Source organism: Chiloscyllium plagiosum, unplaced genomic scaffold (assembly GCF_037043375.1).
Source record: "Chiloscyllium plagiosum isolate Xiang-an unplaced genomic scaffold, Cpla_swu_hap1 HiC_scaffold_4, whole genome shotgun sequence".
In the NCBI taxonomy this organism is placed as follows: domain Eukaryota; kingdom Metazoa; phylum Chordata; class Chondrichthyes; order Orectolobiformes; family Hemiscylliidae; genus Chiloscyllium; species Chiloscyllium plagiosum.
Window position 1 is genome coordinate 49,558,346 of NW_028270142.1, and position 14,412 is coordinate 49,572,757.

Genomic DNA, 14,412 nt, shown 5'->3' on the forward strand with positions numbered 1-14,412 from the left:
TGGGAAATCCTGTCCCCAAGGGGTGGAAATCCCATTCGGAATCAATTCAGACTACCCTAGCATCTCGTCACTGTGGGAGTGAGCATCTACTGGCAGTGATAGTGTCTCTGCCTCAGGCTATAAGGTCCAGGTTCAAGTCCCCCTTGCTCCAGAGTTGTGTCATAACATGTACAAACAGGTTGGTTTATATAACATAAAACGATCGTTACAGGACAGCCAGACTTCACGACAGCAAGGTGCGAACTGACTTTTTATCTGGGAGTGTAATCTGTCCCATTCCCTCCTCCATAAAATCCATAAAATAAAATTGAGACCATCTGCCCTCTCAAATGGATGGCACTATTCCAAAGAAAAGGAGGAGGAGGAGAGTTCTCCTGGTTTCCTGGCCAACCTGTATTCCCGCAGCCAGCTAAAAACAAATGATCTGATCATATATTTCATTACTTATTGGAGGAGCTTATTGCGTATAATTTAGCTGCTCATTTCTTGTACAATAACAGTAACTACACTTCAGAAATAATTTACTGACCATAGGGCACTTTGGGGCACCCTGAGAGAGTAACATATATTACATGAGTCCACATCTTCCTTTCAAGCCCAACTGGTGATTCACAACAACTAAGATCACGTATTAATGTACAATTTTGACCTTCCAAAAGCTTTCGTTGGTACTGATCTCATGACGGGTTGGCAGGAATTTCATCTATGGAAAATATAAACAGCTTCAAGAGCTTCATATTTCTAAGCACACAGCAAAGTTTGATCCCTATTCAGAATCTGTCACTATAACTCAACTTTAAAATTTGAAAGCAATTTAGTTGGTAATTATGTGAAGTTATAGTATTGCTTCTAGACCATTAGTGTTTATTTTGTCTGAGGCGTAGTTCTGTTTAACCGTCAATGCCTGTCTTGTTAACTTCAGTTGAACATTTTAGACTAATTGGTATAAAGTTAGCCTATATTTCATTCTCTACTGTTTTGATTACAAACTATTAGGATGCTGTGAAATATTTTTTAAAATTACATTAAACAGTTTTTAAGCGAGACAAATGATAAGTAAATGTTATCATAATGCACAAGATCCATGATTCAGACATTGCCAGGCCTTACGCTGATTTTTCGCACCTTTTATCATTTTCTGCAGTTTCCCATTTGCAGAAATGTTTCAAGTTAATGAACAACAAGCAAGTTTCCCTTCGTGCTTATGAAATGATAGAGTATAAATTGGTTGACAATAATAGTAGTCGTACATCTTGAAATTCAGTGTTTCTTTATTAAATCTCATTGATATGTGCGTTTGCTTGCTGACAGTAATTAGAGAAAATATAATCCCTCTCCATGCAACTGACATTATTCTGATTTTCCATTACATAATTCATTTCTAAAAATAGAAAATGCTGGAAAATCTCAGCAGGTCTGGCAGCATCTGTGGAGAGAGAAACAACTTTAGCATTTTGAGTCCAACATAACTTGTCTAGAATTCCTAATCCCAATTGCTCCTTCATAATTTATTTATTTTTGTACTCTCTTATTCGGCTGCTTTGTCTCACATGTACTCCTTCTACTGTCTGGGCTTGTTTCTGACACTCTTTCTCCAATTTTGTAAGTCTTTCCTTATGTAAGTTTCATTCCTTACTTGAATCACACACATTTTTTGTTTCTAGTTCTCATTCTGTATTTCTTCACGTTTATGTTTGTTACCTTTTATGTCCTTTAAATGGCCTTTGGCTGCAATGAGTAGCATTCCTGCCTCTGAGCCAGTAGATTTGGTGTAAGGTCCTACCGTTGAACTTGATAACCAAGGAAGGTGAGTATCAAACTGCAAATCCTTCCCATATGTGCCACTGGCAGGCGATAAGTGTGGGAGAAATTTCTGGTCATCTATCTGATGGAAAGAATATTGGTACATCTATTATCATTATCCATAGCTCAAGCTAGGGCTTACATGTAAAAGTGCATGTTGCCACAGCAACTCTGATTCCCTGAGTGATCTCTAACATGCCACCACCACATCACTTGTCTGGTTTCTCTCCCTTTTCCTTTATTCTACATGTTTCATACTCTCCTTTTCATCTCAACTCCCACAGTAATGTGGAGCCAGAGTTTAGGCTCCAAACCTCTAACAGCTATAGCGATGATCTTATCCCTGTCTGAATGTGGACTGCTTGATGTGTCGCCTGCTGGAGTTGTGTAGAGATGATGGGAACCAGGTCCTGTGTCGAGAAAGACACAAAGTCTGGAACTGGGAAATGGATTGAACAGGATTTGAACTAAGAATATAACTAATGCCTATTCTTAATTAGTATTTATGCTATTGTTAGTATTTATGCCTTTATTATCTTCTATTTTTATTATTACAAGGTTTCTTGGTGACATTTAATGACTCACTTGCAGACAGAATCAAGAGCTGTACTGTTTAAAAAATCTCTCTTCAATACACCTTAAATGTGCTAAACTTCGTCCTTCAGTCAGCATCAACTCAGTTTCTAAAATCACAATATGGTTCAACTGGATTAAAAATGGGGTTGGGGGCAAAGGGCGGGGATTGATCATCCCTTGCAGCAGCCCACAGAAAATTTTAACTAATTCCACTGTTAGTATTAAAGGAAAGCATATGAGAATGGAATCCATCACGCACTAGCCTCACAAGTCTGGGCCAAAAAATTATTTGACTTTTGTTTGCATAGAATCGAGATAACTGCTCAGCAAAAGAAAAAAAACTTAAATGAATCTGAAGTAAAAGTGGGGTTTAATGATTTGATGACGCTCTGTTGCATATCTTTAATTACATCATGATTCGGAGATTAGATTAGATTAGATTAGATTACTTTACAGTGTGGAAACAGGCCCTTCGGCCCAACAAGTCCACACCGACCCGCCGAAGCGCAAACCACCCATACCCCTACATTTACCCCTTACCTAACATTACGGACAATTTAACATGGCCAATTCACCTAACCTGCACATCTTTGTGACTGTGGGAGGAAACCGGAGCTCCCGGAGGAAACCCACGCAGACACGGGGAGAACGTGCAAACTCCACACAGTCAGTCGCCTGAGGCGGGAATTGAACCCGGGTCTCTGGCGCTGCGAGGCAGCAGTGCTAACCACTGTGCTAACCACTGTGCCACCGTGCCGCCCACTAAGATGCTGGTGTTGGACTGGGGTGTACAAAGTTAAAAATCGCACAACACCAGGTTATAGTCCAACAGGTTTAATTGGAAGCACACTAGCTTTCGGAGCGACGCTCCTTATGAAGGAGTGTCGCTCCAAAAGCTAGTGCTTCCAATTAAACCTGTTGGACTATAACCTGGTGTTGTGCGATTTTTAACTTTAATTACATCCGTTGTTTTAAGTGCAAGTAAAGCAAGTTGGCTTCCCAAATGCAGTTGCCTTATGTGGCTGGACGAGAAATATTTGTTGAATATTATGAAGACAATGGAATTAGCTCAAAATGCTTAGGGTAAAAGTGTATAAAAGTTTGTGAGAAGATTTGTAGCTTGGGTGCTCGTTGTGGTTCTGTTCGCCGAGCTGGGAATTTGTGTGGCAGACGTTTCGTCCCCTGTCTAGGTGACATCCTCAGTGCTTGGGAGCCTTCTGTGATGTTTCCTCTGGCATTTGTAGTGGTTTGAATCTGCCGCTTCCGGTTGTCAGTTCCAGCTGTCCGTTGCAGTGGTCGGTATATTGGGTCCAGGTCGATGTGCTTATTGAGTGAATCTGTGGATGAGTGCCATGCCTCTAGGAATTCCCTGGCTGTTCTCTGAATTCGACTAGGACAACACTCCAGGGAATTCCTAGAGGCATGGCACTCATCCACAGATTCACTCAATAAGCACATCGACCTGGACCCAATATACCGACCACTGTAACGGACAGCTGGAACTAACAACCGGAAGCGGCAGATTCAAACCACTATAAATGCCGGAGGAAACATCACAAAAGCGCTTCACAGGAGGCTCCCAAGCACTGAGGATGTCACCTAGACAGGGGATGAAACGTCTGCAACACAAACTCCCAGCTCGGCGAACAGAACCACAACAACGTAAAAGTGTGTAATTAGCAGCAGCTCTTGCACAGATTTTTAATTCATCCTGGCCCATAGAACTGTTGTATGTTTTCATTGTATCCCTTTATGTCAGTGGTGCCCACATCCTCTAAAATAATTTATAAAGCTCATACATTCAAGACAGGTTTGAAGTAATATCCAAAACTGAAGTGATAAGGATGCACAAATCAAAATATTGAGAAATAACATATAAATTACCAATGAAAAATCACAAAGAACATCAAAAATGCCCAATTAACAGAATGTATTAATGAAATTGCTCAACTGAATATCAATGAATTCATTCAAATTGCCTTAAAAGAATTTAAATGTATTTTTTGTAATAACTGAATTTTCTAAAGTACAAAAGAGGGTATGTTTTAAAAGACCTTAAAATATAATGTTTCAGAATGACATATTTAAACTATGTTTTAAAATAGTCTTTTATGTTGATGTTTATACACCCCCAGAATTTTTATATGACAACTTCAAATCCTCAAAAGCATGGCCTTCCATGTCTTTGGGGTTAGAGCTGGACAGTGCAGGCCAACTGTTTTTACCACCCTAATGCTGATAGGGTACAGGGGCCAATGTTAACACTGCACTGGAAATGCCGATACAAAATTCAACATTGGGTCTTATGTAAAGTCAGACCAGAGCTGTTGATGTTCACAATGTGGTCCCAACCATTTACCAGGAAAGCAGATGCACATTTTGAGTTACTGTGTTGTCTGGAATGACCATAATGTAAATCTTTGATTATGTTGGTTTTGTGGAAGCTATTGAGAGGGTAAGGGGACATCTAGAGATATCTGACAGTAGTCACTGGGACTCTGCCAGAGATGGGTGGAGTTTTAAAACATATCTTCTTTAATTAATTCTTTGCATGTAAGCGTCACTGGCAAGACCAGTTTTTATTATTCATCTTTAATTTCCATCAAGGTGGTGGTGGTGAGCAGCTGCACTGAACCATTTCACTCCACCTGGTGAAGGAGCACCTACAGCGCTGTTAGAAAAAGAACTTCAGGATTTTGAGCCAGTGACAACAAGGGAACGGTGGTATGGATTCAAGTCAGGATTATGAAGGACTTGGATAGGAAATTGCAATATTTTTCCCATGCATTGTTGCCCTTGTCCTTCTAAGTAACACAGGTTGTGGATTTGAACAGTGCTGTTAAAGAACCTTTGATGTTGCTGCAGTGGATCTTATGGATGGTACACACTGCTGCAATTTGCATCAGGTCAATAATGAACATAGATGGAATGCCAATTAACTGGGCTGCTTCGTCTTGGATGGTGTCAAGTGTCTGGAGTATTGATGGAGCAACACTCATCCAGGCATGATGCCTTGCACCTTACAGATAAAGGACAAGTACTGGGGTGTCAAGGGTGAGTTAGTCACTGCAGGATTCCCAGTTTCTGACCTGTTCTTGTAGCCACAGTATTTACATGGCTGGTCCATTTAAATTTTTGATCAATTGTAACTCCGGGATCATAACAGTAGAGATTTCAGCAATGGTGATGCCTTTGAATGTCAAAGAAAATGGTTAGATTTTCTGTCATTGTAGATGTTCATTTCCTGGCACTTGTGTAATGCAAGTATCACTTGGCTTTTATAAGCAGCCTCCAGGGTCCTTTTAACAACCACCGATCAGGTCAGATATAGACTCTTATCCTATCATATATTCAAGACTGCCTAACTGTGGACAGAAATCTCAAAATAGACACACATCCAAATGTACAGGGCCTACCATCTGCTTGGGATGCTCATAATTCCGCATGAAACGTGCACCCACACAAAGCCCTGATGCCAACCTGATGGATTTTTGAGTGTCTGTAAGTTGGGCATGACATCAGTATATTTGTAGGCTGCTTTTCTTTGCCGTATGATCTGAATCTCTTAGTCAATTGACTTCCTCTGAAAGAATTATTGTGTAAAGGATCGATTCCTTCAAGCTCCATTGTGTTTGTAGGAAACAGTAACACTTGTGCTTTTCTTCAGGATGGCTGGTCCAATAGCAGGAGGACAGTCTCGTTGTCAATTTAAGGATGCTGGCAGGGTTTGAGGCTGCAGGTCTGATCACTGGCATTCCAGTTTGAAAGCAGCTATAAGATGCACTGGAAGGTTAGCAAGAAGATAGGTTTACAAGGTAGAGGCAACTTCTCTCCAAACATTTAAAATTTAATGTTAAAAAATTGGCATTTTGCAGTCAGTCGACCTTAAGGGTTGAGGGTTTGGGGAGCAGTGTTATAGGGTGTGGTCAGTCATTGGCTATCACGAGATAACGTCATCGCTGGCTGGGCCAACATTTATTGCCAATCTCAGAGGGCAGTTAAGAGTCAACCACATTGCTGTGGGCCTGGAGTGACATGTAGACCAGACAAGTAAAGGATGGCAGTTTCTTTCCCTAAAGGACATTAGTGGACAAGATTGGGTTGTTTTTATGATAATCAGTTTGTGGTCACGATCAGATTCTTAATTCCAGAATTTTATTGAGTTCATATTCTGTGTCTGCCCTGCCAGGCTTCAAAGCCAGGTCCCTAGAACATTACCTGGGTTAACAGTCCAGTGATAATACCACTATAACATTGTCTCCCCTTGGAAGCTACTGCCATGGATTGGGTTTTCAGCCTCCTTCAAGGGCCAGGATTCGATCAGATTCATCATCAATCTCTCAGTGGTTTTCAGACACAATCCAGAAGATGATAAAGGATTCTCTTTTACCCTTCCTTGCACTTATCGCTAGAAGAAGACATATAAATTGACAATATAAACTTGAATTTGAATTGATGGGATTGTTTCTGATCATTATCTTGGGAAAGACAACCATTTGTAGAATGATATCGTTGATGCCACTCGGTGCTGAGAAAACCTCAGATCAGTGAATGTGACCAAGGTTTTAGGTTGCAAGGCATCAGCCATCGAGCTCAGCAACAGGGACAACCCCTGAGCTGAGCCACCAGGGCAAATCCACCGTTCAAAGACAGTGGACTCTGTTTATGTGCTGAGCACTTGCAAGTTCTGCAAATGGAATTGACGTAGCTGTTTGTGCTATAAATAGAGCTACGAGATTAATACAGTTAGATATCAACATTTCCAACACGAGTCATTTCAGTTAGACCTGTTGCTGATTCCAAATGTGATGTGCTATTAACTCAGTCAGTGCAGCATAAATATTGTTTTATTTGTTTTCTTCTAATTTTGGGACATTGAACACAACTCACTTTGGAAACCAAAATTAAACATTTAAAATACCCCAAAGTGGAAGTTGTGAGGAAGAGCAGGGAGAAGCCAAAAAAAAATCGATGAACTAAAACTGCAGGTGTTCAGCCAAAGGAGGTGGGCTGTTATGGCAGAGTATGAGCTAGATAAGGAATTGAGCTAGTGAAGAAATTTACCTGCTGTAACTTTCATCTACGTCTCCCTCAGTATGCCCCTGTGTAAGTAGGCAATCCTAGCACCAAGGGTCCCAAGGCTTGCTTTGAGCACAGTGTTTCACGTAGTTAAACTGCCTGAGGGAAAATCAACCTGTTTTGATGTATTGGCACAGCTCTGGAACGGGTGAGACTTGAAACTCTCTTCCTCAAGAACCTTATAAAATATTTCCAATCAACCTTGGATTGTGTTATGACATGCTTTTAGGATAGGTGGGATTTGACTCTGGAATCTTCAGTCCCGGAGGTAGGGACACTGCTACTAACAAGAAGAAGCCCTCTGAGGGAACCTGGAGGCTGACTGCAGAGTTCCAGTCACCTTCCTTCAGTTAGTTTTTAAGTGGCTCTTAAAGAACCTGATTGTCTACCTGATGCATGCAGAAGGGTATCCCTGCGATTGCCTACCCTACTCACACCAACTCTTTGAAAATTGCCTCGGAGTGGCTGGAAGGAGCTGGGGAATCCAATGTAAAGGTAGTACACACACCCATCCATTCTGGCCTTTGACCCTGATGGGACCCAGTGGGTTGCACAGTGGCTCAATGGTTAGCACTGCTGTCTCTCTCAGCACCAGGGACCTGGGTTCGATTCCAGCCTTGGGTGACTCGTGTGTGAAGTTTGCATGTTCTCTCTGTGCCTGCATAGGTTTCTGCCAAGTGCTCCAGTTTCCTCTTTCAGTCCAAAATGCGAAGTTTAGGTGGATTGGCCATGCTAAATTGCCCATAGTGTCCAGGGTTGTGCAGACTAGGTGGTTTAGCCAGGGGAAATGCAGGGTTACGGGGATAGGGTAGGGAGCTGGCTTTGGGTGGAATGCTCTTCAGAGAGTCGGTACAGCCTCTTTCTTCACTGTATTGATTCAATGATTCCAGATCAAGTCCCTGTTTATCTATATTCATTATTATCTGGGTTGCTCATGTTGTGGGGAGAAACCTGACACCTGTGTCTGTGTGGTTGAAAGGGTTGGAGCTTGAATGTAGCACAGGTCTTGTTGAAGTGTATGAATGGAAGGAGTTTGAGAGTGTTAAAAGATTCCTCTGGTGTGGTTAGTTTTGAAACAAACTGTGATAACTTCCCAGAGCAGTGCCAAAAAACAACACAGGTAGTTAACTCTGTTCCACACGATCTCCATTAGTTACAACTCAATGTCCCAGTAGATGACCCCCCAAGCACAATCCATATTCGTAGGCTAAACATTGCCTGCTAATAGACTAAACATAGCCTGGCATTGCACTTTACCACAATGCAGCAAGAAAAGCTGCAAAAATTCCCAACTTTATTTTGAAAACTTTTTTTGCAGCAACAGAGAGATTCTGTGTAGTTTAGAACGAAAGTAACTTTTACAGGCTGGAAAAAGTGAAGTATGTGGTATACTGATTGTACCAATCTCACTAAAGGTATTTGTGATCCTAATGGAATATCAGCTCCTAAGCATAATGACTGGATTGCATTGAGTAAAAAGAAATGTTTGGAGATTTCTACAGTCCCTTCCCTGGGTTTAAAATTAAGTTTAGTGATGTAATTCACACTGTTAAAATATGTTCCCCTTGAAATGTTAAATTTACAAATACCTCATCTTGTACACAAAAAGAGTGCAGGATTGAACTATTTTGATATCATGGCAGAAAGTGGCTAAAGGTAGTGCTTTTGATGTTGTATCTATTAGCTTTCAAAAGGTGTTTGATAAATACCACATAATAGACTAATTAGCAAAATTGAAGCCTGAGATTCAAGGAGTAGTCAGTGGCTGTGCAAATATGCAATTGGCTAAGGGACAGAAAGCAGAGAGTAGTGGTGAATATTTGTTTCCTAGACTGGAGGAAAGTCTCTAAATAAACTGGACTAGGGCATAATTTCAAAGTTTGCAACGAACATGGAACAATGAGGGGAAAAATAGTAACAGACTTTAGGAGAGCAAAGATAGACTGATGACATGGGTGGACAACATGCCAGATGAAATGTAATACGAGGGAGGTTGAGGTGATTGCTTTTAGTGGGAAGATTGAATAGAAGAAATATAAGTGAATTGGTGCAATTTCAAAGGAGGTGCATGATCTGAACATGCATGTAGACAATTAGAATCATAGAGATGTACAGCATGGAAACAAACCCTTCGGTCCAATCCATCATGCCGACCAGATATCCCAACCCAATCTAGTCCCACCTGCCAGCACCCGGCCCATATCCATCCATTTGAACAAAGGCATATAGGATTCATGATTTTATAAATAGCAACATACAGTATAAAAACAAGGAAGTTATGAAGTTATCAAACACTGGTTAGATCCCATCTGAAGTATTGTATCCCATATTTTGGAAGTAACCACACTTTGAAATGGAATTTAAAGGCTTTAGAGAGTGTAGTGAGGGGATTTACTTAATTGGTAACCATTCTGTGGGGAGACTTAAGAAACTGTGATTGTCTCCTTAGAGCAGAAAAGGCAAAAGAGAGATTCAGTTGAATTGTTCAGATCTAGAAGAGTTATGTGAAAGTAATTAAGTTGCAAATAAACCTGTTTGACTATAGACTGGTGTTGTCTGATTTTTGATCTTGTCCGCTGAGTCCAACTCCGGCATCTCCTCATCATAACTAAGTTGCAACTGCTTACAATGGTAAAAAACTTGATACTAAAGGACACTGACTTAGAATAAGTGAAGGAAGCCAGAAGAGAGAGAGAAGTTTTTATTCAATAAGTTGTGATCTGGGAAATCACTGCCTTAGAGTGTTTGAAGCAGATTGATTATTAATCAAAAGGGCATTTGACAAATGTTAGAAAGGAAACTTTTACAGGGTCATGGGGGTGAGAACAAGGGAGTGGGTTGAGTTGGACAGCTCTCCTGTGCTTAATGCTTTTCTTTTCTGCTGTACTGTTCCATGTTTCCATTCGTTTTCTTTCTAACAAATGTGTTTCTTCAGTTTCATGATACTTGTTGACTTGTGAATGATAACTTTGAAAGAGAATCCTAAGCAGTTTGATTGCCCATTTAATGCTGGTTACTCTTTCCTCATTAGGTCTTTTGTCTGATCTGCTGAGTGAACACTCCTGCCTTTGATCCATTCACAATTGGATAATCAACTATTTGATTGGCAGCTTAACAGATAATGGTTAATTTGAGCCTTTCAAATTCGTGACACTTTTGAGGTGATGCTTCTGAAGTGTCACACTTTGCGGTGTGATATTTTTAGAAGTTGTGATTGTACAGATGTTTTTTCAATGTAATATTTACATTTCAGCTGTAAATCCTGACCTTTAATGATCCATATGGAATTTCATGCTAAAGAGAACATGTCATGAATTCATGGGTTTATCTAATTTGTAGGGAATTGCGGATCTATTCAAACATTCAAAGATTAATTAAATTTCAGGGATCAGCATACTAGATGCACACTGGATTCAAATTTTAGCTGCGACTGTGTGATCACTTTGTGGACATTTACTAACTACATTCTACTCTGCAACAAGCAATTTGGTAATATTTTAAAGGAGAAAATGTTTCCAAAAGACATTTCCAATTCTGATTTTAGAATCCTACTTATCAGACTTTGGAAAAGATGTATGATACATAATGGAAAAACAGGTTTTCCATGTGAATACTCTTTGTTGTGTGGGTGCCATGTGGCTGCTTTCATTGCTCATCCTTATTATTTACATTTATATAGCATTCTGCAACACCTTCAGATACCTCAAAGTGTTTCCCATAAAATGGAGTACATTTTGAAGTGTATGCACTATTGTAATGTAGGAGCTACAGTGACAGCAAGCTCCCACAAACAGCAATGAGATGCTGACTAGATAAATTTTCACAGATAACTTGATTCTTGAAGCTCGATAATCCCTCAAAGAATGATGTTGATTTATATACCACGTATAAAAGCAAACAACTGGTTTGGGTAATCTTATTTGATATGTATGGGCATATCAAACTCCTGTGCATCTTTGCAACACAGTTTGATGCTTGTTTGATCTTTTGCATCCGGAGTCTGGGGTTGTGTGTGTGTGGGTACATTAAGGCCCAATAACTAAGGTTCCAGGATGCTGCTGAGCTCAGGCTGGATGATGCCACTTTGCTCAGGTCAGGGTCTGGGGTTGGGGTCCAGGATCAGTGGTAGAACCAGGGCACATGATTCTGTCCCTGCCCCTGTCTTCATCAGGTATTAATCATGAAGCATGCATTTTTGAGGTGAAAAGTTGAGACTGACTACTAATGTGAATATGACATAAAACGGCCGAAACATGTGGTTGACTTATAGTTGTGTGCAAACAACATATTTCTGGAGCTGATAAATGGTTGGGCCAAACGTATATACTACGATGTGCAACATTTTATAATGATATTGTTTGAAGGATAAACATTGACCATGGTAGTGTCCATGTTCTCAAATCTTGTGGCAGGAGTTATCATCCAGTGGAGGATGTGCAGGGAACAGTAGGATTTTGAGCCACTGTTAAGTAAGGAATAGTAACATTTGATCAAATTAAGCTGGAATGGACATAGAGCTGGTGGTATTCTGAGCATGATATTGCTGAATTTGCCCTTCTCAGTAAAATAAGAGATTAGTTCAAAGAAAGCTTGGTGAAATGTTAGAATATATTCTGTATCTACCTCTAGCCACAGTGGATCAGAGGTGAACGGGGTGCTCTCCAAGTTTCTTAACAAGAGCACTGATCAAAGGGACTGCTTCACCTTGGATGTAATGAACTTCGTAAATGTTATGGCTGTATCCATTTTGTTGAGTGCTGAGTTTCCCATCTTGACACCAACAGAAAGTTCAATGGATGTATGGAGTCAGGAGGTGAGATAAGCATTACAAACACCTCTGTCCTGCTGTATGAACAATAGCCTTGTTTTGGTTGATGCAGTCAATGTTCTGGTCATTGGTGACCATTGATTATGAAGGCCTCGGCAAAGTTGATGTTGTTGAAGGTCCTCAGGAGAGGTATTTGGGGTTTTACTTTTGGAGAAGCAAATGTCTGATCTCACCTACTAAGCCAAGCAGTAGTGACAACCAGGTTGTGCTGCAACTTAACAAGGGCTGCTTTATTAACAGAATAAGCCAGTCATAACTGTGATTGAGGGAAATATTGAGGGAAATGGTAATGCCAATACAGAGGATAGGAGGGAAGATTGGTAAAGCCTATGGCATTATTTAATAAATGCAAAAAATGGATACCATGTTGAGGCAGTAAACATTAAAAATGCAAAACCATATTCTTCACTTCTGTCTTAATCCAAAGATTTATTGACTGTAAATTCAGGAAAACCTGAAGATGTACAATAATTGGGCCTTTCAAAGTGTCAGAGTTGCTTTTAAGTAAAAATGGAGTTGAAGAGTAAACTAGATTTGTTATATCAGTTCCTAAGTTGTTGCACATCCTTTAAGTTCATTGATGCCATTAAATGCGATATTTATGTGGCTGATGTCTCCATCTTTATTGGGAATTTTATTTATCTTGCTTTCATATCAGCACTCCTTCTGATCTCACTGTAATAGCAAGTTCTGAATCTGAACTAAGCCAACTTTCCAAGCCAATGCAAATTTTATTTGTAACTAATCTCTCCACTGTCCAATCAGTGAATGCTGCTGACAACAAGCCCTCACTAAGGAATGTAAGCTGACCTAATGGCTGTAAAGAAAAAAAAATTAGGGGGGAAAGTAAGAGGAAAATTATAGAATTAGAAAAGGTCTAAATGATTAGATTTCAGGCTCCAGTTATAATAATTAATATTGTCATTCACTGCTTCCAACTTGGTCGTAGTAGTGGTGCACAAATGAATCTGAACAAATTATTCAGTGATCATTACCAGTTGTCGTTAGTGAATTTGTTATAACTTTTCTTTCAATGTTCATATTGAAAAGTTCTCGATACAAATAACAAAGGTTATCGTGTGGAAGCTTTGGGCTTTAGGCCTTTGCTATAATGCAGGCCTGTAAAAAATGTGTTTACACAGTACTTTTGTGGGTGAGGGCGATTCCAAAAAAAATAGTGTTTTCAATATGAGAAACAGCTGTGACTCTCTTGCACACATGACTCATCCATTTTTATTGGGTGGGAGACTGAGGCTACTGACATACAGAGACTGATTGAGAATCATGTTTATTTTGCAGAGTATCCCAGCCACAGACCCACACACACACTTGAATATCTATCGTCTTGTTTTTTTTCTCTCTCCCCCAGTTCCTGTTATAAAAACAGAACCCACCGATGACTACGAACCTGCCTTGGTCTACGGATCGCTTAATCAAGGGATGAACCCAGTGTCCCAATCTTACTACTCCCAACAGGTCATGACACCTGAAATGACACCGGATCCTGGTTCTTGCCTTGTAAGTAGTTTTCCCTCTTGTCAGCAGCGAAGCACTGGGTTGTCGTCTTCCCCTACTTCAGGTCACAAACAGCATGAAATTACACCCATCTCTTATACCAAATGTGTCAGCAGCCCTACCAGTGCTCAGCTCAGTCACCAGCAGTCTGGAGCAACAGTGCCCACTATCCAAGAAGTGCATAGATCTGTTGTTGTGCATCCAAGTTCACCCACTCACTCAGCACACGTTATGATGCAGCCCCAGATGAGTCAGCATCTGAACAGCAGCTGTTCCCATGGTTTCCAGCAAACTCTGTACCCCAACAATCTTTCTCCACAAGGCCCGTCTGCTTCCCCAGAGGCTGCTTATGTGCAGCCCTTCAGCCCCACTAACTCAGCAGCCATGGGTCAACAGCAGCAAGCTCCGAAGCCTCCACGAAATGGATCTCAATCTAGCCAATCAATGATGTTGCCAGTGCACCAGGAAAACAGTCAGGATTTGACTCCCTTGCAAATTACAGTGAAGCAGGAGCCTCAAGAACTGGATCAGTTGTATCTTGATGACGGTAAGTGCGTTATTATTGCAATGTTTTTATGCCAAATTGCAGTTTAAATTTGAAAATTGTCTTG

General features: G+C 40.5%; 1 protein-coding gene across 4 annotated transcripts in view; it reads left to right on the forward strand.

Annotated features, from left to right (window-relative positions):
- Positions 1-14,412, forward strand: part of nfatc1 (nuclear factor of activated T cells 1) — a 364,061-nt gene that overhangs the window by 233,888 nt on the left and 115,761 nt on the right. For all 4 annotated transcript variants that reach the window (XM_087986245.1, XM_087986244.1, XM_087986243.1 and 1 more), the window contains one exon: positions 13,656-14,348. In XM_087986245.1, coding sequence (XP_087842371.1) covers positions 13,656-14,348 — 693 coding nt within the window. The remainder of the gene's footprint in view (positions 1-13,655; positions 14,349-14,412) is intronic.